Genomic DNA, 26,002 nt, shown 5'->3' on the forward strand with positions numbered 1-26,002 from the left:
CCCTTCATCAGAAAAGGATGAAGGGTCTAGGCCCGAAACGTCAGCCTCTCTGCTCCTATGATGCTGCTTGGCCTGCTGTGTTCATCCAGCCCTGCACCTTGTTGTCTCGGATTCTCCAGCATCTGCAGTTCCTACTATCTCCAATCTCAATGAAAGATTATCTTTGAATGAAGGTGGACTACTGTAGATTCCAAGCTCACCAATTTGTGGATATTTTAGTTTTAGAGTCAAAGAGATACACAGCACGGAAACAGACCATTCAGTCCAACTCATCCATTCTGAACAGATAGTCGCATTTGGCCCATTTCCCTCTAAACCCTTCCTATTCATATACCCGTCCAGATGCCTTTTAAATGTTGTAATTGTACCAACCTCCACCACTTCATCTGGCAGCTCATTCCATACACGCATTACCTTCTGTGTGAGAAAGTTGCCCCTTAAGCCCCTTTTAAATCTTTCCTCTCTGCCCTTAAACCCATGCCCTCTGGTTTTGGACTCCCTCACCCCGTGAAAAAGATCTTGACTATTTACCCTATCCATGCCCCTCATGACTTTATAAACCTCTATAACATCATTCTTCAGCCTTCGACGCTCCAAGGAAAATAGCCCCAGCCTATTCAGCGTCCCCCTATGGCTGAAACCCTCTGACCATGGCAACATCCTTGTAAATTTTTTCTGAACCCTTTCAAGTTTCACAACGTCCTTCCCATAGCAGGAAGATCAGAATTGCATGCAGTATTCCAGTAGTGGCCTAACCAATCTCCTGTACAGCTGCAACATGACCTCCTAACACCTATACTCAATGCACTGACCAATAAAAGCAAGCATACCAAAAGCCTTCTTCACTAACCTATCTACCTGCGACTCCACTTTCAAGGAACTCTGAACCAACACTCCAAGGTCTCTTTGTTCAACAACACTCCCCAGGATCTTACTATTAAGTGTATAAGTCCTGCCCTGATTTACCTTTCCAAAATGCAGCACATCACATTTATCTAAATTAAACTCCATCTGCCACTCCTCAGTCCATTGGCCCATCTGATTAAGATCCTGTTGTACTCTGAGGTAACTTTCTGCACTGTCCAGTACGTATCCAATTTGTTTTCATTGTTGTTGTCAATTATGTAATTATTAAGGATCAGTTATGACCAATTTTGCAGATATATTGCATTTAAGGTGTCATATATGTACAAGTTATACAGCATAGACATAAAACTGTAACAAGTAGAGAGTGTGTGACCTGCCTATATCATACAGCATAGTTAAATACGTAGGCAACTCTTCCTCTGCTTGCTGTCTTATGTTTTCATGACTCTGCAGATTACCCAAGAATATTAGAGAGGATCTACCCTCGAGAGATTCTCTTCTTCTTCTACTGTGTGAGGCCTCCAAAATCTGTCTTTTATACCCTTTATTGAGGGGTAGATGTATTATTAATAGGCCTAATGTTCTATGTAGGTTTCTTTTATTATACTATATTGAGATATTTGTCTAAATCGTGGTGTAAAATTCCACCCTAATGTTATCCACTTGCTATTAGCTTAGTATCATAGAATCCATACAGTGTGGAAGCAGGCCAATCAGCCCATCAGGTCCACACCAGTCCTCTGAAGAGCATCCCACTTAGACCTACTCCCCCATGCTGTCCCCGTAACCCTGCATTTCCCATGGCTAATCCACCTTGCCTGCACAATCCTGGACACTATGGGCAATTTATCACAGCCAGTCCACCTTGTGACAGTGCTGTGGCTTTAAGAGGTCTATTTTGTCCTGGTTGCTTTTAAGAGAGCGATTGAACAAGAGGTACTGAGCAGTCTGTGGTAATGTAAACAGCTTGTGAGGCCTTGGGATGTTTTTTAAAGGTTGGAACAGTAGAAGCCACTTGGATGAGTGTGGCCAGCTCTCTCACACCAAGATTTCTAGTTTTGTTTTAAAGCTTTTACATTCAGCGGAAGCTGCGGGAGTTTTAAAGAAGTAGAAGCTATTTTTCCCCTCTCTCGGTTACAGCTGGAGGCTGGGGTTTCTCTTCCTACTGCGGGCATTGAATGTGAGAAAGTCTGACTTCTGAGTTTTCATTTATGAGATGTTGGAACAGATAATTAGTAACATTTGCTGCCTGCATTATTCTGTTAAGTTTTCCAATAGAGTTAAGTTATTCTAAGTTCATCTTTCTTTTGATGTATTTTAACTATAGTGTTTGAATAAATTGTTTTGCTTAATGTCGAGTGGTTTGACCAGTTAAGTTGTATCTGGAACACAGCACATTACATTTGCCTTTAAAATAAGGAAAAGTTTGGGTCTAGGCTATCTTCTTAGAATACTTTGGGAGGGGGTCTGGACTGGTCTATAACAACCTAACATGCACATCTTTGAGAGGAAACTGGAGTACCCAGAGGAAACTTGGGCAGACATGAGGAGAATGTGCAAACTCCATTCATATGGTCATCTGAGGGTAGAATTGAACCTGGGTCCCTGATGCTTTGAGGCAGCAGTGCTAACCACTGAGCCATTATGCACCCCCCCCACAGCTTCTTGTGACTATGCATGTGCCTTCTGTTCTTAATCAACCAGGCCTTTATGTGATTCTTCCTTATCTCAGCCTAGGCTGTTCTGCATCATTATCACTCAGGCTTTTGAGTCATAGGATTGTTCACTAAAGTAACATCTACTGCCACAAGCTGATTAACATTCACATTTCAGCAAGCACCTGAATTAAGCAAGATTAACTGAAACCTTAACACAAGTTGAAATATGGCCTTCTTTTTTACAGTTATCTAGCCAGTTGCTCTTCCAGTATTGTATAAGTCTCATCTGACCATGACTCACTTTCAAGCTAGGCAGAATAATCATTCTGCTGATCTGTTCCTCAAAAATTGAAACATTGAGCAGTTTCTGGTAAAATTAAACTTACAGCACAAACCTAATTATTTCACCTGTTTCATGCATGTTTCTTCTTAAGCAGTTTTTTCTGAGTTCTAACACCATTTATATTATTTTTCAGCTAAAATATGCACTGTGTTGCAATTGCAAAATAAATTTGAAACTCAGTTGTATTTTGTGGGTCCTATCTGTTACGTGTATGCTGTTCACTCGTGGACACTCTTCTGGGGATGTGGATTATGGATTGACCATTACAGCTGTTTTTTCAACATAGAATGGGGAATGAACTCATTACAACTGAATCTCCATTGTTGGTTAGCTCATGCAAAAAAGAACTTCAAATAGTCTTGTCAAAATCATTTGGCTTTGTATAGAACATGGAACACAGAACATTACAGCGCAGTACAGGCCCTTCGGCCCTCGATGTTGCGCTGACCTGTGAAACCAATCTGAAGCCCATCTAACCTACACTATTCCATTATCATCCATATGTTTATCCAATGACCATTTAAATGCCCTTAAAGTTGGCGAGTCTACTACTGTTGCAGGCAGGGCATTCCACGCCCTTACTACTCTCTGAGTAAAGAACCTACCTCTGACATCTGTCCTATATCTATCACCCCTCAATTTAAAGCTATGTCCCCTCGTGCTAGCTATCACCATCCAAGGAAAAAGGCTCCCACTGTCCACCCTATCTAATCCTCTGATCATCTTGTATGTCTCTATTAAGTCACCTCTTAACCTTCTTCTCTCTAACGAAAATGGCCTCAAGTCCCTCAGCCTTTCCTCATAAGACCTTCCCTCCATACCAGGCAACATCCTGGTAAATCTCCTCTGCACCCTTTCCAATGCTTCCACATCCTTCCTATAATGCGGTGACCAGAACTGTACGCAATACTCCAAGTGTGGCCGCACCAGAGTTTTGTACAGCTGCAACATGACCTCATGGCTCCGAAACTCAATCCCTCTACCAACAAAACCTAACATACTGTATGCCTTCTTAATAACCCTATCAACCTGGGTGGCAACTTTCAATGATCTATGCACATGGACAGCGAGATCTCTCTGCTCATCCACACTACCAAGAATCTTACCATTAGCCCAGTACTCTGTATAGGATGCTGTTTTTTTTTAAATTTAATTGTTCTTGGTGAAACAACCATGGGAAAGCAACCGACATAATCAAAGATTCCTCTCACCTTGGTTGTACTCTCTTTCACCCTCTTCCGTCAGGTAGCAGGGGTGGCACGGTGGCTCAGTGGTTAGCCCTGCTGCCTCACAGCGCCAGGGACCCAGGTTCAATTCCACCCTCAGGTGACTGTCTGTGTGAAGTTTGCACGTTCTCCCCGTGTCTGCATGGGTTTCCTCCAGGTGCTCCAGTTTCTTGCCACAGTCCAAAGATATGCAGGCTGGGTGGATTGGCCAGGCTAAATTGCCTGTAGTATTCAGGGATGTGAGAATTAGGTAGGTTATAGAAGGATGGGTTTGGGTGGGATGCTCTGAGGTCAGTGTGGACTTGTTGGGCCAAAGGGCCTGTTTCCACACTGTAGGGATTCTTTGAAAAAAGATATAAAAGTTTGAATACACGTACGTACAGATTTAAAAACAACTTCATCCCCACTGTTATCAGACTTTTGAATGGACCTCTCAAATTGTAATGTTGATCTCTCTCTCTCTGCACCTTCTCTGTGGCTGTAACACCATATTCTACACTCAATTCTGCTACCCAAATGCGCTTTCTGTGGAATGATCTGCCTATAGAGCATGCACAACGACATTTTTCACTGTATCTCGGTACATGTGATTAACAATAAATCAAACCAAATCAAAGTGTGGAGATGGTGGTGTGGTGGCAATGTCACTGGATGAGTAATTCAGATACTCCATGCTAATGTTTTGGGCCAAAGGTTTGAATCCCATCATGGTAGGTGGTGAAAGTTAAATTCAATAAAAATCTAGAATTAAAAGCTAACTTTTAAGTGGTGACCATCTAAACATTGTTGATTTGTTGTAAAACACCTCTGGTTCGCTAATGTCCTTCAGGGAAGGAAATCTGTCCTTACTTGGTCTGTCTTACTGTGACTCCAGACCCAAGGCAATGTGATTGACTCTTGGCTGTCCTCTTAAATGGCCCAGCAAGCTACTCCAGTCAAGGGGAACTAGGAATGGGCAATAAATTCTGGCTTAGCAAGTGACACCTGCATCCCACGAATGAGTAATCCTGTACAAGAGTAAGTGGCTGGACACAGTGAATTTTTATTGGTAGGTGTGGTATTTGCCACCTCTATCAAATTTGGTACAGGTTAAGTGTTGTTTGAGCTGGTTTGCTGTCACCAGTCCTCCTCCTTCTTTGTTTAGTCTTGGCTTTATCTAGTGACTTGAGGTGGATGATGCTCTGTTTATGGAATATTAACAATAGAAGCTGTTCGTAGATAACGAGAAGGTTTATTGCATAACAACCTCAAAGTGCACTGCTCTTTTCAAAACTAGAGTAGAGCTCCTTGTCTCCACCCACAGATTGTATGTGATATTAGTAGAATTGGTGGAGCCAAAGTAACATATATATTAACAGCTTTAGAGCCGTTAGATTACACAATTGGCAATACACTTGTGATTGCAGGCATCACCTATCACAGAATAATATTGTTATGCCGAGTGGCCAGCCCGAGTAACATAACCCTGTACCCATAACCCTCAGAGCTTGATTCTGTCATTGAGTGTAATCTGCATCTTGTTCTGTAAGAGCAACAATGTAGCCCCAAGCAGACAAAGTAGGTTTCCTTCTTGAAATGTTTCTATCGTGTGTGGGGAGGATGTGTGAGAGTACAAGAACAGTGGAAGAGAAAATAGCTGATAATACCTCCATCTAATTAAAGTGAATGCAGATGGTAATAATTAACAGTTGATTTTATTTTCTTAAAATATGACCTTGGTTGAATTTATACTCAACTGAAGCAAGCTGCATGAAAGTTTCTGTTTGTTATTTGTGATTCCAGATGAGTGCTTAATGAAACAATTGAATTGTTTCCAATAAACATCACAGTAAGAATCCCCTGAGGTGAAATACAATATGGTCATGCATTTCACACACTAATTCGGCATTCACTTTTGACTCTCAATATTTTGTACAAGATGTCTTAGGCATTACATAATTAATTGATTTCTAATGTATTCCAGTAACTTTTGGTCTGCGTTTTGTGTTTTGTATTCATAGCTTTCAAACAACAGAACTTTTCATTTTTCTATAGTTCAACATTTACAAGACATATCAATTCTGCAATCCTTTATCGCAAACAAACCAAAATATTTTAAAACAAAACTAAATGAAAACAAATGTTGGCCACAGTGCATGCGAGTCTTATGCTTAATGTGCTTCAGGATTTGAAAGTACATTCCCATTGACGTAGCATTTTGCAACATGAATTGTAGTGTGTTGAAACAAGTTGGAATCAACTCCAAAGATCAAATGTATACATAAGGGTTTTGTGACAATTGGAGGTTATTTCAGTTCTTTTACTTAATTTCCACTTTATTCAATCAAAAGTAGATTAAAGTTTTATGGAATAAAACGTCATTATTCTTCCACTAATATTTACCATACTAATACTCTTTTATTGAAGCCTCTAAAAATGGATCTATCTACACATTATCTGTATGTTCTATTAAAAATCTGTGGTTAAACATTCACAACATTGTAACACGCTACATAAACATTTCCAAACGGATGTTAAAATTTGGAAATGTACCTTCAATTATTAATTGAGACTGTAAAGATAACTTGAGTGTTAAATTACATAGAATGTACAGGGAAAAACATAATCCTCTTATCCCGACTGGACCATAAAACGTATGTAGCAGCAGAAGTAGACCATTCAGCCCTTCGAGTCTGTTGTGCCATTCAATGAGATCATGGCTGATCTGATGAAAAATATTATAATACCTCATTTTGCATCCTTTTTGTCTGAAAAGGAGCCTCAATACCTTATTTACACTCTCCATGGTCTTCTCAACTTGTATTGCTGCTACTAAAGACCTATGCATCTATATACTCAAGACTTTGATGTTCTTCTAGCTTCTTTAGTTTGTTATTTTCCAAGGGTATGTGTGCTTTTTATTCCTTCTAATAAATAAAAATAGAGAAGTTTGAAACAGTGCAATGAAGTTAGATTTTGTGGATCAGTATCCTGGATATCAAGGAAAACTTAAAAACCTAGCTGCTCAAACAATTTGGACAAAGCCTGCCTAAAACTGACAATTGGCTCCTTTGTTTAGATCTCAGCCAATGATAATACTGGACAAATTAGATTCCAGAATGAAACCTGCCTTGAGGGACATTCAGTTATATTTTTGCAATTTGGTTACTGTGGTGGTCAGTCACTGAACAAACTCAAGAGACTGACATTGTACCTTTAACTAAATGACATATGTTCCATACCATAAAGGAAAAAAGATAAAACAAAGCTGTATGGCAATTCGAAAAGAACTCATCATAAATAGCAAAAAGATGGATTCATCTTTTGCAAAATCCCTTGCCAGACACTCAACCCCAATAAAATGTCACTTTTATCTCTTTTAGTTTATTTACTCAACTGTCAAACTAGCAATTTTTTTGTGGATTTCTGCACATTCACCAGATGTAACTCTCTCCATTGCTTTCTCTCTGAGACACACAGATACTGGCTAATTCACTGACTTTTCTCACTGAATTCTATGAAGAAACTCAGGGCTTTGACAACCATTAGGCTTCTGGACAGCAGATCTGCTGTTATGGATCGTTTCTGCTTAACTGAATGTGCTTCTGGCCTCTGGCCTCTTTCTTTATCTAGATCACAAAAGCCCAACTTAGTAAATACTTAACAATTTCTGCACAACTAGACTTGTCTAGTCATTTGGCTTAAGTTACATGGAATCTGGAAATGCTGCTTTGACCCACTGCGAAAATAAAATTATGTTTCTGTTTCTTAAAAAGAGTACAAGTTACCTTCACAGCACTGAAAAGCAAAAACCTATTTACCTCTATTTTAGAACCCAAGTCCCTGAATAATAAAAATGTGTTATAAATCTTCACAGTTGCAAAATGTGAATTTGATGCATGGCTCAGCTTCTTCTGTTAAATTGGAAATACATTGCATCTGTAGTAGTTGAAGATGTGAGCCATGAATGCCACATTTGCTTATTTGGTTCAAAATAACTAATTCATAAATTTGACAATTAGATCTTATCTTCCACCAAAATCCTATGAACTTCGCCACATTGACTTCTGTACTAAAATCTCAAGTGTGACATTCTCATTCTTATATTTTTAAACAGTTCTGTTGTCCCATCCAGTACTACGATGTGCCCTCCTCCTCTCTTTATAAAAAGCAAACAGCTATTTTTTTAAAGGTCAGTCTTTCATGGCAATCCTTTTTAAGCAACAGGAAATATTCCTGAAGAGAATAATTGAGCATGTTGATTTCTGTTTAGTCAAAGCAATAGACCTAAACATAGAATTGACCAGTTTCAAAATCTCCCCGCTCCCGGCCTCATCTCATGTCCAACCTTCCCTGTCATCCCCACCTCGTTGATCTGACACAACCTGTCCATCTTCTTCCCCACCTATCCGCCCCACCCTCCCCAGTGACCAATCCCCACTACCCCTACCTGCATCCACCTATCGCCAACCCACCTACCTTCCCCCAGCCCCACTACTCCTACCTCTATTTATTTCCCAGCTGTCTCCCCCATCCCCAGTCCTGATGATGGGTCCCGACCTAAAACATCGACTCTATTGCTCCTCTGATGCTGCCTGACCTGCTGTGTTCCTCCAGCTCTACACTGCATTGATGCTGACTCCAGCATCTGCAGTTCTTGCTATCACCGATGTTCAAAGAAATGTCTCAAAGGAGGCAAATATGATAGAAAGGTAGAGAGAGTGGTTTAGGGAGAATATTCCAGAGCTTAGGGTTTGGCTTCCAATGGAACAATTAAAATTGGGAGTGCACAAAAGGCCATAATCAGAAGACTTTTAACAACTCCTGAGGGTTATGGGATTGGAGAATATTACAGAATTGTGTAGGGGCAAAATAATAGAAGAATTTGTAAACAACGATGAACAAGAGCACAAAAAAATAGTAGACAAAGATGATAAGACCCATTGAGACTGCACCTCCATTCAACATGATCTTGACTGAGTTTGGGCTTCTACTCCTTTGTCCTGCCTGGTCCCCATATTCCTGGATTTCTTGAGAGACCAAATGTCTGTCAATTCCAACTATATTATATTCAGTGATGGAGCAGTCGCAATCCTCTGGTGCAGAGAATTCCAGAGATTAACAACACATTAAGTGAAGAAATTCCTCCTCCTCAGTCCTGAATGATCAATTACCCTGAGACTGTATCCACATTTATATGTGTGGTGGTTTTTCTCCCCCCTTTGTTTCTTATTTCCTTGCTTCTCTCTTTCATTTATTATCTGCTGCTTCTCCTTTAAAGGTTGCAGGCTTGTGTCTGTGGGTGCTGTTAATGCCTAAAAAGAACAAGTTGTGATGAATCTTTGTTTTCATGCTTTCCCCAAGGGGCAAAATTCTAGAACCAATCAATGAATGTGAATAGGTGAGCTTATTGATAAATTAAAGATTTTAAAATGTGTTTTCTTACCCAGTTTAGTGGGTTGGAGCTTTCCTGTCAGCACCATTTACATGTTTATTTTTAGGTCTGATCTCTCTTGGGTCCCTTGTAAACTGCCTTTCTTTTTTATAGGAGTGAGAAGTACTCTCCATGATTCAGTATAGGTTTGTACCATTTAGGTCTAGTTGGAGTACTTTAGCTTTGATTGTAGGATTTTAATTTTGGTTGTAGTTGTAACTTGAGCTCAGAACTCGGACAGATAATTCGATGACTGTTAGGAAAAATACCATATTGCTACCATACTGTTGTTATCTTTTCAGCCTCTATCATCCACTTACTATCACTAACTAGCTGTCCCATCTAGCTTTTAGTGTCCACACACAGCCTGTATATAGTGCGATTTGTGTTTTTCAAAATGTTAGTCTACATAATGTATACCCAAGAGCTTATTTTTGTTGAAACAGATGCCTTGAAGTTTATTAACAACAGATATTTACACAGCTACAATATCACAGACTGACACACATTTTCTGGGTTCTGTGTTTACTGATGTTTTGTACATGACATGAACATAGCTGACTGACTGAACACACAACAGTAACTCTGTTGTATAGAAAGAGTGACTAAGATACATGTCTGTCTGATCTAGAATCTGTTATAATATGGATTGACTGGCTCTGTTTAAAATTACAAGGTTTAAGCCAAACCTTGTATAACAGGAAGAAGATTAACACAATAACATTTTATCTATGATCACATTATATGTTTAATGGGTTACTGTTAATAAAAACTGATGTGAAAATTAACATCACAATGTCAAATGTGGCACTATAAAGCTTACAGTAATTCTTGCTAATTCTTCTCTTTTTCTACCATAAGTGTTTAATTATTTTGGCTGTATATGTCATTGACTAATGTGAACTTTTCTTTTCAGAGACCAAACAGTGCCTTTGAATGAGCATTGGCTATAATACATCCTGTCTGTTTCCAGTGACCCATGTGTGACCTAATTTTTCCTCCTTTTGTTTTGCAGAAATGACTCGTATTGTGCAGTTGGACCTGGATTTGAAGTACATGTCTAGCATCAGGAGTCTGTTTGGGGAGTTTGAGAAGTTCCAGCCAGGAGCTGTGATAGGGATCGCCAGAGAAATGCAGCCTGTTTACAGGTATTGAAATCATTTAAATAGCCCTAAAAGCCTGGTCAGAAACGAAAATGAAGAATGTAGACCTAAGAACATATTACAAATGCAAGCTCTGTGGTGAGGTTCTGATTGCCATTTGCAGTTTCTTTTTGCTGACAGGTTTGAGTTCTAAATGCAACTTAAATACTTATCAGAGATCTGACTTAGCCATAAGAAATCAAGGCTGGGACTGTCACTTTAAATTTTATTTTCTGACTGAGTGTTGCAGTTTTATAACGCTGGCATTTTATAGTTATCATTTAATATGTCAATATGTTTTTCCATCCATCAGCCCAAAAACAAGCCATTTATAAAGCATTGCAATAGTACGAAAGTAGTTATTGAAGATTGAGTATAAAAATTGTAGCTACTCATTAATGAGTTACTCATTATAATCAGAATGAGTATGATTTTAATATAGGAAACATCAATAAATTCTTACATCTACGTTGGATAAGACAATCTGTAGAAAAATAATTGGCTTCATAATTGATGAACAAAATTAAAATCTTAACTGGATTTAAAGATTTTTTGTGTGCAGCTAAGCTCTATGATGCCCAGATTTCAGCACCACAAATGCTGTTTTGCATCCAAAATGGAGCCCAGCACACATCCACACTCTGGTGCTAGTTGCCTAGGTGTCACAGTCATGGGAAGATGAATTTCAGCATCTAAAGAGAAGGTAAGTTTGTGCCCCAAAGAGCTACTGACGCACCCCAGGGTAGCATCTCTGCCATCCCAGTAATGTCACGGAGGACAGATTGCAGGAGTTCTACGCAACCTTGCAAGTCTCTTTGTGCTTCTATCCAGAGCTGTAGTGCCAGCAGTCTGAGCTTGTCTGACAGCAAGCTGGCCTTGCATTATTTCAGTCTGAGCTTTAACTATAGGACTCAGACATTGAATGGTATCAAAACATACAGCATAGTTGGGTCCATTTATACATTATTGGTTTTTTTTTGTGACCACTTCTACGTTGAGCAGCATAGGTTACCAAATCAATACAAAATTTAGTTCTGGGCTCCTCCATGCCCTTTGTTTACTCATAGGCCTTCAGTTAGGCCTGGTTATACACCACCATTTCATAATGCATACCTAGCAGCCTTTTTTTTTGTAGGCCACCCCCTTGAGTCATCAACTGAGTCCTCTATGACAGAGTCTTCTACAACCTCACCATTCATTGAGCTGTTACTTGTGCTATCCTTGTCCCATGCCCTGTCTGCAGCCTATTCTTCCTCAGTATCTCACTGTGTGCAATGGAGACCTTGTGACTCACTGGGTATCATCTCTTCCTCTCAGCCAGAAGCTCCGAGTTGAAGTTCCACCTCAGTACTTGATGACTATGGGAGGGATGTTAATTATCAATCTGTAAATCTTTCGAAAAGCTTTTGACAGGCACTAAGGGTGGGTGGGTGGGTTTCCAGGTCATTTGGAGCATAGTCTCTAAGTGTATACCAGAATGTTTCAGTGGCAGTAGTGTGAACTTGTGCTTACGTTGAGTCCGATAGCCCATAAGAGGCCATCATTTGTCTCAGGTTTAATGTAACTAGCTAATAAATATTATGTAATAAACCTGAGTGAGCTGTATCTTCTGCTGACGACTTTGAGTAGCCGTCCTTCCTCACATGTTACCAACAAGGATCGATGGCAGTCAGTCAATCCAAGGTATCCCAGATTGTTCCAGAGAAAAAGCAAACAAACCTATGCGAAAGCACACACATAGATATAAGACATAGAAATACAACGTTCTTAGAATTGATCCAATATACTATAGCAACATCATTAATGCTATAACATTAGGGATGGCAGAATTGTGAAGTCTCCAGTGGTTTTGCAGGCCTTTTCTTAGATGTTGATTTCCTAAAGCAGTTTTAAAAGAGGAATAGCCAGATAATGGGGCAAGTGTGAAACATTTCCTGAACCTATTCTAATTTCTTTGTGATTCTTATGAGCCAAGAATTTTGCATACTATTTTATTGTGTGGTTCTCCATGCTAATGCATTATGATAAAATAATGTACCATAAAAAGGTATCATGAAAAAGAGCTAATATTTTATGCTAAGTGTAATGTACATATTGTAATATGGCTAAAGATATTTTACTTTTCGGAATCTCATCAATCAAATTGACGTGGAAACATCTAAGAATTGTTTAAGCAGAGGATGTAGAGCTGAATGCATAGTAATTTCACCTTTCACAAAAACGAGATTGGCAGTAGACTAATTTGGGTTTATTGGAATAATGCTGAGAAGCAGTAGATGTTTTCTGTCAGTTGTACTTCATTTTTCAAGGATTCAGCATGTTTCGCAAGTAATTACAATTTATTTTTGATACTGCTATCTCTGATATCTTCTTGCATTAGTTTAATAAGATCTGTAGGTTTCCGCAGGTTTGAAATTACAGGATTTCACATCACCGTGAAACTGGATGCAATCATCTATGTATAACAACAGAATGATATTAGTGTGGTACTGTGTTTATGATGAAGGAATAACGACATTCAAACAATTACATTTTATTCAGATATCGTAAAGATATAGATTAAATTGGAAGTTACAGTGAGGTATGTCTTTTAAAAAAAACTCATGTTTATATAGAGGGTCTAGGCCCGAAACGTCAGCCTCTCTGCTCCTATGATGCTGCTTGACCTGCTGTGTTCATCCAGCCCTGCACCTTGTTGTCTCGGATTCACCAGCATCTGCAGTTCCTACTATCTCTGATTCATGTTTATATAGCACCTTTCACAACATCAGAACATCCCAAAGTATAGCATCAATGATTTATTAAGTGTTTTTACAGGTATATTGTAGAAAATACAACAACCAATTTACACACAGTTTTGTGACGTCTGTTAACTGGAATAGTGCCATGGATCGGAGAGGGTAGGGTTTAATATATGTGTGAAACATCTTGGTTTTGCACAGACTGTCTGCCTTTTGATTTTTGTCCCTAAGTTGGACTTGAACCCACAACCTTTTGACTTTGATGTGAGAGTCTCAACTGAGCCATGAGTGAAGACATGTATTCAGTTATTAAAAAAAAGCCTATCAAATACCATGAAGGTATCATTAGAGCTGAGCTGACTTATTTAGTTGTTTTCTTACGGTAAACCCTCAGTATTAAATCCCCTCTCATTTGGGAGCACACACACACGCATGCGCACACACACTTTATATCTATGTTCATGGAACATAAGTATTGCCGAAAAGGCCAGAATTTATTGCCCAATCCTAATAGTTCATCAGAAGGTGGCGGTGAACTGCCTATTTAAATCACGCGGCCCATGTTGTGTAGGGACATCCACAGCATTGTTAGGAAGGGAGTTCCCGGTAGGTCCGGTGACAGTGAAGGAACAGTGATATAGTTCCAAGCCAAGATGGTGAGTCGGTTGGATGTGAACTTTCAAGTGGTGGCGTTCCCATGTATCTACTGTCGTTGTCCTTCTAGATTAAAGAAATTGTGAGTTTGGAAGGTGCTGTCAGAGGAGCTTTGGTGAATTTCTGCAGTGTATCTTGTAGATGGGACACATCTCTGCCACTGTGCATCAGTGGTGAGGAGATTCAGTTTTGAAAGTGGTGGATGGATGTCAGTCATTGGGCTGATTTGTCCTGAATGGTGTCAAGCTTCTTGAATGCTGTTGTAACTTTACCAATTTTAGCTACTTCCAGGGACATTTTAAGATGCTTTCAGAACTATTTCCAAGTTAAATGATGATCCATAAGGATGGTGAAGCCTGACATAGTTCAGCAGTGCAAATAACATTAAGCAAAGTTTAATGGCTGGTGAAGAATAAAATCTTTCACTTTAAGAAGTAAACACAATATATTATCCAAAGTGCAGATTACAGCTGAGAATTGTAACAAATTGTTCAATGTCTCAATATTTCGCCTCCTTACGATGACCAGGAGCTGAGATGGTGAGTGGGCACTTAAAAAGTGAGATCCATATAACTCCAAACCAACCTGCCCGCAGTCATTTTATACAGGAGAAATCGAGGCATCTGACTGTGGAGCACTAATTAACGTTTTTAAATTGGGCTCCAACTGCGCAATTGGGAGCTTAATTTGTAACTAACTGGTGCTGCAGGGATTTCCCACGGGGTCAGAAAGGAAAATGAGACAGCCAAGTCCTTGAGGTGTGCAACTCAAAATTGCAACACTCCCTATGGTGAGGAGGAGCCGTAATACAGGTAGATCTGCTATAACTGTATTTCGTTAACGTGAATTAGCTGTAATGCAGTTGATGAATACTGGTCGCTATTTGGGTAATGCACACTTTCTGCTATACTGGTATAGCGATTTTCTATAGCGATTTCTCTATGACACGATTTTCTACAGTGCAAGGTCACACAAGAACACAACTATCACATTATAAGAGGACCACTTGTACTCTCCCAGAGACCTGTAAGGCAAGGTTCAGCCTCAAATCATCCCACTCAATCCTTCTGATTTTTTTTCCAAGTCTCCCTTTAGCTTCCTGATCACCAGGTTCCCCCTAGATTGCGCATCGTGCCTCGACTTCACCCCATTGTTGAGAACCGTGCCCAGAGATGCACAGCTGTGGCCTCCTCCCACAAGTGTTTCCTTACGCCTGATAACTTCCATTCGGCTCAGGCCTATGTGGGAGCCGGAACTACCATATTTAATCATCTTCATATCTCTGGATTCTTTGACTGTTTATCATCCCACTGCATTCATCGTACATGTGCTCTAATTTAGAGTTACAGAATGTTACAGCATATTAGAATGCTGTCTAATTCCATTTCACTGTCTCCATTGCCCTACATGGTTTTTCTTTTCAAATGTTTATTCAATTCCCTTTTGAAAATTGTTGTCGAATTTGTTCCCACTGCCCTCTCAGAGATTGCATTCTAGACAATGACAGACGGGGAAAAGTAATATTCATTATCTGCCTTCATCTTGATGTTGATAATGATGGTGTAGGAGGGAGCGAAAGGAGAGATAAAAGAAGTTAAAGTGAACTTTTGTTTGGGCTAAAAGCCATTTTTTTTGCATGTTTTGCATGCTGGTGTCTTTGGAAGAGGTTTCTTGTATTATAATAAAATCTTTAATACTTGTATTAAAAGTTAGAAATGGCGTCTGTTGATATAATAATTAAAACAATCAGGCTATAAGTCCAGTGCAAAAAAATAAGTTGAACCTTAGGATAGAAATTGTAGAAGACAGAGTATCGACTAAATTGGAACAAAGATTGTGATACTAGCTCGTGATAATGTATAAAGTACAAAATCTGCAAACGTAATGCATAAAGAAGCATTAAAAAGGAGTCTTGAAGAAATTGTATTTGCTTAGGGTGCTGAATAACCGAGTTAGGTGGAAGAAAACTGAAAGAAATACAAAAATTGGAAAGTAATGAGCAGTAATGCCAAATTCGCAAAGTGAATTTAACGGAGGGAAAAGTAGGATGCGAACTGCAATGAAACATTAACTGTTGAGCTAAAAAAAACTGCTTAGTTACCATAATGCCTCCCTTTACTTGCCCACTGCCTCACCTTAATTACCTGCATTATTTTAAACTCAACATTTTATCTGGCTAAACTGCTATCATTTTCATCTGGTTCAAACATTAAGCAATTAATTGTGTTTGAAACACCTGTAAAAGTTGACAAGGATTCTAAGTATTTGAAGAACGGTGGTAGATATACTTTTGATTGCTTGGCTGTGGCCAAAATCTATGTAAATTAACTTCATGGGCTGTGTCTTTTGATTTATTACATGATAATAGTTGGTTTTAAATCTTCCTTTTGTTCTGCACATAAAATCCCTGCAAATTTCAGTGCGTAAAATAGGTAAAACACAAGACATTTTTTCCCACTTCATGTGACTCCTATCTGCCTACTTGCCTGCAGGTCTCTGAAATCATTCAGCTTTTAGTTTTACTGAATTAAGTTTTTCTTTCTTCATTATGTTCAAAACTCTTCTGCTTCATTTTGTAACACATTTCCATGCAAGTTTATCATGGCTCATTTAGCATCTACATACTGTTGAGCTTAATTTAATAAATAGTAGTTGTTTGGAATATTGTCAAATGTTACATGTGAAAGATATAGTTACAAACTAGCTTGATCATTTTCAATCGGCTATTAGCAAGACCCTTCTTACCCCAACTCAACTGTCCTCAATGAAAAATTGAATAGAATGATGCTTTTACTCAGAACTAATTACATCAAAAGTAGCTACTCACTGTACACATGAATCTTGATACCACACTTTCTGAACATTAAATTTAAGTATAGAAATACCAAAATAGTATTTCATCAAATGCAAGTATCATGAGATAATGTAACCTAGCATGGGAGCCTGGAGAAGACCCAAAATCAACTGTCCTCTAACTTATATCGTCATTGATGTTTTTTTAAAAATAATGTCTAAGGTGAGTGCTTTTTAACGCATGGCCCTGTCCATGTATATTCAATGATAACAACAAAAATCTCCTCCTTGCAATGGATATTTTTAAATCAGTTTTTAATTGTTTTTCCTGCCCAGGCCAACCATATTATGGTGTGGGCAGGGTAATATTGGAAATAATTGAGCTTTTAAAAAGCCAATTTCAGACAATCAATTTCAGAATCTGCCCACCCACCTTATTGTAGAGGTGTGACCAGGATGGATGGGAAGATGGCAAGCTGGACACCCATCCTATTTTACACATCCCTTGTCAAAAACGTATGTGCTGAGGGCATGAAATATCTGTCTGCCAATTCAGCAACAAAATAGATACGTAACATCTCCTTCTGCCACCATTCAGTTTCCTCTTCTTCACTAACTCCCAATAGTATGGTTCAATCTTGTCAGCCACACTTTAGTGCTGTGAGCCATAGGGAATGGTGATTAATTTGGCAGGTTGTTTGGAGGTGAGATGCTTGTACATACTCTGCAAATATCAGTCAGTGACTAGAGATCAGAGCCTTATCATTTCAATGCACTTGCCTTGGGATATTGAAGATCTATCCACTTCTGCCCCCATCAACTCCACCACCTATTGCTGCTGTGACCAATATCAACATATCACCTTGTAATCCATAGAGCTTATGTCTGTAGTCTCCTGGTGTGTTTGTACAATACCTAAGGTATTCTTACCCTATACCTAGTCATTTGGGGAACTAATTGCTTGTGATCACTGTACCTAAAGCATTCAACAGAGGGAGTAGTGACATTGTAGAATTCAAATAACAGCCCAACTGCAAGTACTCTTTTAGATTACTGCACAAAGTGTATGATCCAGTTTTTCACCCCGAGCCTTTAACTTGCTGGCTCTCTGCCAAAGCATAATTCCTTTTTAAAAATGTATTAATCTATAATTAATAATCGTAATATAAATTTATTTTTGGGAGGCAGTATACAAGTTTGCTGCCACTGTGTCTTCACAGAAATTGTTATCTTGTTCATCTCCAGGTTTTACTTAATGGATGACTGCCTGGATAGTTGCTTCTCTATGAAAAGTTTGCCAGTGTCTATTTTGGGTCATTCTGACTGCCCTGAAACAGCCTTGTGTTTTTTTAGATTATTTGGCTGCATACTGTTAATGGTCCACTTTCCAATCTAAGCTTTCAATCTGTCTGTGTGCTGTGGCCTGCAGCTGTTTCCTTTTGTGCCGGAACCTTACTTTTTGTTTGACCTTTCTATTTCCTCTTTCTGGAAAATACCACCTAAAAACTGTGTACTTAGAGTAGGGATATCAACCTAACCTATAATACACGTGTGAAAAATTACATTCAGGCAGCATGTTCAATAAAAATGAAATAATACTTTGCTTGTTTTGGAGATGCTGGCTGATTCTACAGTATGTTTCTATGGTTTTGGCAATTCACCACCTGCCATTAATAAGCTAAGGCAGAGTGTCAGAAGGCTTTCCAACAGTTAAAAGCATCAGCTACGGAGCAAAATAGAGCCGATGGAACAGGTGGAAAGAGAAACCTGGTGTCATATGCATTGGGCAGGAGATTCATCAAACATTGAAGTATCGAATCATCAGAGGCAGAGTTTTAAAAAGACGATGGTAAATCTGGACGCATGACACCTTGAGGCAGTTGATCCAAGGATAGGTTAGTTGAAAAATAAAAAAAATGCAAAACCCTGTAGATACATGAGAGAGTCATGGACAAAAGAAACAAAACCATTCAACACGTCCCCCTCAATCTGAGCACAAAATATTCTGTCATTGAAGTGTAGCCTTGAGTTATTCCCACTAAAGCAAAACTGAGAAGAAAAATTCAGAACATTCATCAAATAACATTTCTCTCATCACACCTCCCTGCGTTTTCACAATTCTTGTAATAACAATTTCATGCTTCAGGAACTACAGGAATCCCAGTTTTCACAGGCTTGAATCCCCTCTCCTTGTATTTCACCCATTGTAAACGTTAACTTCCTTCTAACCAAGTGTTTAACCACCTAATGGTAACTGTCATAACTGGGATCCCATTCCATTTCTTCATTGTGAGGATTGTAACTTTTGTGATCCAATATTGTTAATTGTAAAGGAAGGAAAATGTAGGGCAGTGTTTACTGCTCAAAGCACAGTATTAAAATGGATTTGTTATTCAGTTTTTTGATTTGGGATCCTCAAGTGAATTTCTTTGCTGATTGACTTCAATGTGTCAACTCCCAACAGTCTGTTTACCTGTCTTCCTGACAGGTGAGAAAAGTGGCTGGTTTCCCAAAGGGAAAACAGGTTGCATGGGTGGCTTCAGTTTGTTCCACTCTGTGGCCAATCAGGGGCAGGGATAGGTGAAAGTCAACACCCTCCAGTACTTGGATGCAACCTCCCCTTCCTGCGAGATCTTAAAGAAAATGTCACCGAATTCCCTAAAGCCTGACCCTCCAGTGATGATCTGTAGGACCCAGAATGTCTGGTGGAGTGGGACATCATTATCAAGGCCAAGAAGCTTGGCAGTCAGCTATTAAGTGACTGATTGGAGCTTGATCTGTTGGGCTGTCTCATTGGTGAGCACAGGGAGTCAATCATCACAGAAGTCGGTCAACCCCACACTTAGTGCATGAAGTGCTAATTGTCAGCTGTAGAAGTCAACAAGTCCAAGCAATGCAGATCAGTAATCAATTCAGGATCAAGTTGTATAAAAGTGTATTCAGATTGTGCCAGAAGTATGGTATCCAGCTTTAATGGCCAGTTGGCTGGATGGTTACTTTGCAATGCAGAGTGGCGACAACATTGTGAGTTCAATTCCCGCACAAGCTGAGGTTACCATGAAGATCCCATCTTCTCAACTTCACCCTTTGCCTGAAGTGTAGTGACTTTCAGTTTAAACTCACTACCGGTTGCCTCTCTCTGATAAGGGAGAAGCCCTATGATCTGGTAAGACTGAGACAACATTTTATTCAGCTATGGGCAAGTCAGGTCCACATTCATTTGCGAACAGCCTCCTGGCCTTTTTGCCTTTGCATGCTCAGCACCATTTACAGATGGACTTCAAATCACTTCTTGTAGGCAGGAGTGTTTAAGCTAGTATTAACTAAATTCCTACACCCAATTATTTTTACTTTGTAACCTTTGGATGAAAAGTTACCCAGATGTTTGATTATGTAATGTGGCTTGTCTAGTCATCTGCTTTAAGACACGTGAAATCTGGAAATGCTAGTTTGACTCACTGCTAAAATAAGTTTCTGACTCTTAAAAAGAATGCAAGTTACCTTCACAGAACTGAAAACCAAGAGCCTATTTACCCCTATTTTAGAACTGAAGTTAGCAAATAATTATCAAGTGTTGCAAGTCTAGAGATGCGCAGGTCAGGTGGATTGGCCGTGCTAAATTGCCAGTAGTGTCCGGGGATATGCAGGTTAGATAGATTGGCAGTGGGAAGTGCAGGGTTACAGGGATAGGGTGGGGGTGTTGGTCTGGATGGGATGTTCTTCGGAGGTCAGTGTGGACTTGATGGGCCAAATGACCTGCTTCCACACTGTAGAGATTCTATGATTCATCACAGTTGCTAAATGTGAGTATGATGCATAGTTTGGCTTCTTCTGCTAAAGCAGAAATTCATTGAATTTGTGGTACTTGAAATGTGACTCATGAATGCCACATTTATGCTTGTTAGGTTCTAATATCTTATTCATAAAACACCAACACAGCACCTTTGTCCAATTAGATCCTATCTTCCACTAAACTCCTGATTACCTATGAACTTGGCTTCATTGACAAACAGTGACTTCTGAACTAATATCTCAAGTTCAACTTTCTCACTCTTATGTTTTTAAATAGCTCTGTTACCCGACCCAATACCGCAATGTCCCTCCTCCTCTTTATTATAATTGTAGCTTTTTTTAAAAGTTATGTTTTTCATAGCAATCCATTTTAAGCAATAGGAACTAGTTCTGAAGAGAATAATTGAGCATGTTGATTTCTGTTTAGTCAAGGCGATCAGTTTAAAGGAGTGTCTTAAAGCAGGCAAGTATGATAGAAATGTTGAGGGTGTGGTTTAAGGAGAATATTACAGAGCTTAGGCCCTAGGCAATTGCAGGCTTGACTTCCAATGGAGCAATTAAAATAAATATGTTCTTAAAAATTAGTTTCTACTTCAAAGATGTATTCAGAGTCATAGCTAGGTTATCCTGTTGCATAATGTAGTTTGGGAACATAAGAATTCAAAATGGTGCAAATTGCTTTGAAACACTGATCCAAATGCATACTTGTAATATTCCCCTCACCACAAATATATTTCATATTTGAGTGGGGTATTTGCAGTATCATTAGATGTTATTGTACTTCACAATTCAATATATTTTCAAGATTACCTATCTCAGAAAACTGGTAGAACGGTTGGTGCATTTTTTTTTAAAGTTCACTCGTGGGATGTGGATGTCACAGGTTGGGCCAGCACATATTACCTGTCCCCAGTTTCCCTTGAGTCAAGCGGGCTGCTTTGTGCTGGATGGTGTCAAGTTTCTTGAGTGTTACCGGCATTGCACTCATCCAGGCAAGTGGGGAGTATTCCATCACAATCCTGACTTGTGCCTTTGTAGATAATTGTCCAGATCTTGTTGCATTTAAACATAGACTGCTACAGTATCTGAGGAGTTGTGAATGGTGCTGAACATTTGCAATTATCAGCAAACATCCCCAGTTCTGAGGAAAGGTCATTGATGAAGCAGCTGAAGATGGTTGGGCTGAGGATAATACCCTGAGGAACTCCTGCAGAGATGCCTGAGAGCTGAGATGACTGACCTCCAACAACCACAGCCATCTTGCTATGTTCTGGGCATGACTCCAACCACTAGAGAGTTTGCTGCCCAATTCCTATTGATTCCAGTTATGCTATGGCTCCTTGACGCCTCAATGTGTCAAATGTAGCCTTGGTGTCAAGGGCAGCCACTATCTCCTCACCTCAGGAATTCCGCTCTTTAGTCCATGATTGAACCAAGGCCGCAATGAGGTCAAGACCTATTGGCCCTGGCGGAACCCAAACTGGATGTCAGTAATCTTCTTTATGTTAGTAAAAGATTCAATCAATATTGTCTGAATGAAATTTGCTAAATTCCTCCACTGTTTATGCATTTAAAATGCAGTTTGCCTGGGATTTCAAGTGATGGTGTTGGAAGTCCCAAGGACAGGCACCCCCTCCCTTCACATGGGAGCATTGCTGTATCCAACAGCAGGGCCACAACTGACAGAGCCTATCTAATGACAGTAGCCAAGATTGTTATGTCCAATGAGGGCCAGGTTTAGAGTTGGAATGCACAAGCAAAATGTTGTGAATTTTGAAATCAGAAAAAGCTGGAAATACTCAAGAGTTCAGGCAATCTCTGTGGAGAGAGAAAGAGAGCCAACAGAGCTTAAGGTGTCATTAGAAAGACTTGAGGCAGAGATGGGGGGGAAGGGAAGAATGAACCAAAGGGAGGATCTATACTAAGATGAAAAACGGGAGAATTTAAATGACAGATAGGATGATAATGCAAGACAGACACCCATTTCACTTCACACAGAACCTTTCCATGAAATGAAGGAATTGCACTTCTTGCCCTTTTTCTGTTTTTACATTTTAGTTCCTTGGTTCTGAACAAAATATTCTGCTATTTGTGCTACTCTGAAATGATTACGTAAATTCAATGGAATGCTTCAAGAAAGCAACAGGGAGTCAACCCAAAGTCGTTAATAATTCTTTAAAAATTAAGAACTTCTAACTTGATCCATTTAATTCCTTTGCATGAAATAGGAATTCTTTCACATCAACTCCCTTAGTGTAAATGAGGCTTTCATTATAACTGCAGGGTACCTCAACAGAAGAGCACTCGAGCATCTGTGGTTGGGTAACCAGCCTGCCAACTGTGTACTTTCATTTGACCTCTGGCCAAATCTTGTTCTTGTAAGAAAGAAACATTATGAACTTCAGAATTTGAATTTCCTGGGGCGACTTCTGTATTAATTGCACTGTTTTTGACTATCTATAGCAGTATCTATGTTTTAATACTGTTGTGCCTAGTTGTTACAAAACATAAAATAAAGCTTTTGAGCTGTAAAACTTCCCACTTATGTTCATGCCAATAGGTTTTCTGCAATTCAATCTATCTGGAAAGATACTGTTTGACAATAACATTTGTTTTCAACGAAATACTGTTCATCAGCAAATTGTGCTTCCTATCTCCTGAACAGCTGACATTACTCCACATCTCGAAAAACCTATCCTTGACTTCCATTGGTCTTGCAAACTGTATCCCATGTCAAAACCCTTTATCTTTTGCAAAGTCCATAAACAAGCTATCACCTTCCAAAATTGTCTGGATCCTTCCCAAAACTCCTTGTTTAAATCTTTCCAATCATATTTGCTCTCCTGCTGTAGTGCAGAAGTGGTCTGAATCAGTTACAAATGGCACTTTTGTGACTGTAATCACAATCCACCAGCTCTTCTTCCTCCTCTTCAACTTCGTGGCAGCATTGAACATAACCAGTGTGTCTCCTCTATTGTCTAGCTGAGTGGAGGTTCCTTCCTTGGTTAAAAATCATACACACGAAACACAACTCCGACACCATCTCAAATAAAGGGAAAGTATTTACAATACTGTGGACCAAGTGCTGGAATAGTTAGGTGCTTGTTTTTGACTCTCACAGCTCAATGGGCTGCAAGACCTTTTCCTGTGCTGGAGATCTCTATGACTTTACTGCAGATGCTGGAGATCTGTAATAAAAACTGAAATTGCTGGTGAAAGTCGGCGGGTCTGGCAGGATCTGTGAACAAATAAATAGCACTAACATTGAGCGTGCTATCAGATGATGCTAGATCTGCTAAGTTTTTTGCCAACACTTTCTGTTTTTATTTCTGACATGTCATCTGGTTCGAACTATTGGGTCAAGTATGCTTTATGAGGTAGCTCAAGTGTTCTTTGGACTTAAATCTATGTGAGCTGAATTTATCTTATTGGTCCCACCTTAATATAAATTTACCTGAAATTGCTTCTCGTCAAATCATCAAAGATCTTAATACATGACTATGTTACTTAACATCCTTTACATGTTCTCAGTTGAGATTTAGTCATTGATTTTAAGCCTGGCATCATATAATAGCTAATAAACTAAGTCAAGGAGTTTAAAAACTAAACATTTTATTGTTTAGATGGAAATTAGTATTTTCTTCAAATGGTTCTAAAACCCTCACTGAACAATCCTTCAACCACACAGGCAGAAGGACTCAAATTGGGGTAACAAAAATGTATCAGAAACCTGAGATGGACATCTACTGTTCTAAGTTACAGTGACAACTTTTCTTATATTTTTCAAAGCATCCATTTCTTACAGCATATTTGAGTTGGAGTCATACCTGGTACGTGGGAAGATGATTTTGATTGCTGGAGGTCAAGTCTTCTCAGCTCCATGACATCTTTGCAGGAGTTCCTCAGGGTAGTGTCCTATGCACAACCATCTGCAGCTGCTTCATCAATGACCTTCCCTCCGTCATATGGTCAGAACTGTGGGGATGTTTACCGATGATTGCCCAGTGTTCAGCACCATACACGATTACTCAGATATTAAAGCAGTCCACGTTCAACTGCAACATGACCCGGACAATGATTAGGCCTGGACTGAAAATTAGCAATAACATTCGTGTCACACAAATACCAGACAAATTCCCCACGATTAACATCCTGGCGTTTACCATTGACCAGAAACTCGACTGGACTTGCTATATAGATACAGTGGGCTACAATAGCAGGTCAGAATCCTGTGGCAAATAACTCACCTCCTGACTCCATAAAGCCTGTCAACCATTTACAAGGTAGAAGTTAGAAGTGTGACAGAATACTCCCTACGTGCCTGGATGGGTGCAGCTCCAACAACACTCAAGAAGCTTGACACCATCCAAGACTACATCCACAAATATCCCCTCCTTCCACCACCGACAGTCAATAGCAGCAATGTGTATCATCTACAAGATGCACTGCAGAAATTCACTTAAGATCCTTACACAGCATCTTCCGAACCCATGGCCGCTTCCATCTAGAAGGACAAAGGCAGCAGACATATGGGAACACCACTAGCTCCAAGTCCCACGCCAAGCCACTCACCCTACTGGCTTGAAAATATACCCCCATTCCTGCACTGACGCTGGGTCAAAATCCTGGAATTCCCTCCCAAACGGCATTGTGGGACTGTCAACAGCACATGGACTGCAGTGATTCAGGAAGGTAGCTCCACACCATGTTCTCCAGGGCAACTCGTGATAGGCAGTGAGATGCTGGCCCAACCAGCAATAACCCTCATCCCATAAGTGAATATAACAAGATTGCTGTTGTATGGAGTTTGCCCATTAATGTAAAAGGAAATCTAATCAGAATATTTTCAAAAAGATTATTTATGTTTAGACTACAGAAAAGGGGTGGTTGACTATAAGAAGTAAGAAAATAACTAATGCAAATGTTTTACAGCTGTGAGTAGCTGTCTTTATTACACTGACATTATAAACTACAAAAAACGAGAAATGATGCCCAGATTTTAAAGAAATTTATACTGCTTTTATACAGTGCTTTTTGCCAGATGTCGCAAAGTGGTTCACTACCCACAAAGTACATCAAGTTTGTTTCATCATTATTATTCTTGTAAATTGACCTTTTAGTAAGTTACTTTGTGTGCCCATCTTTCCTAATGCTGCTGCTGATAGTGTGGATGTGCCAGCTACTCCCAGAAAGGTAGTCACTAGAAATTGTCTGCAGGATACTGTTCACACTTTCCCATCTAATTGCATGGCATTCTTGTTGCCTATATTCAGTTCCTCAAGTTGGTAAATGAGTGGGATGGGATTGGAGCTGAGCCTGTTTTTCACTTTGTGGCTCTAAGTGTTTGATGTCTAACTTTGTTTGTGTCAGAGA

At 39.5% G+C, this 26,002-nt stretch overlaps 1 protein-coding gene across 2 annotated transcripts in view; it reads left to right on the top strand.

Annotated features, from left to right (window-relative positions):
• xxylt1 (xyloside xylosyltransferase 1) overlaps positions 1 to 26,002 on the top strand; it is a 146,833-nt gene that overhangs the window by 70,638 nt on the left and 50,193 nt on the right. For both annotated transcript variants that reach the window (XM_048604688.1, XM_048604690.1), the window contains exon 3: positions 10,523 to 10,655. In XM_048604688.1, the coding sequence (XP_048460645.1) occupies positions 10,523 to 10,655 (133 nt within the window). The remainder of the gene's footprint in view (positions 1 to 10,522; positions 10,656 to 26,002) is intronic.

This window comes from Rhincodon typus, chromosome 13 (genome assembly GCF_021869965.1).
Source record: "Rhincodon typus isolate 14 chromosome 13, sRhiTyp1.1, whole genome shotgun sequence".
NCBI classification, from domain to species: Eukaryota; Metazoa; Chordata; class Chondrichthyes; order Orectolobiformes; family Rhincodontidae; genus Rhincodon; species Rhincodon typus.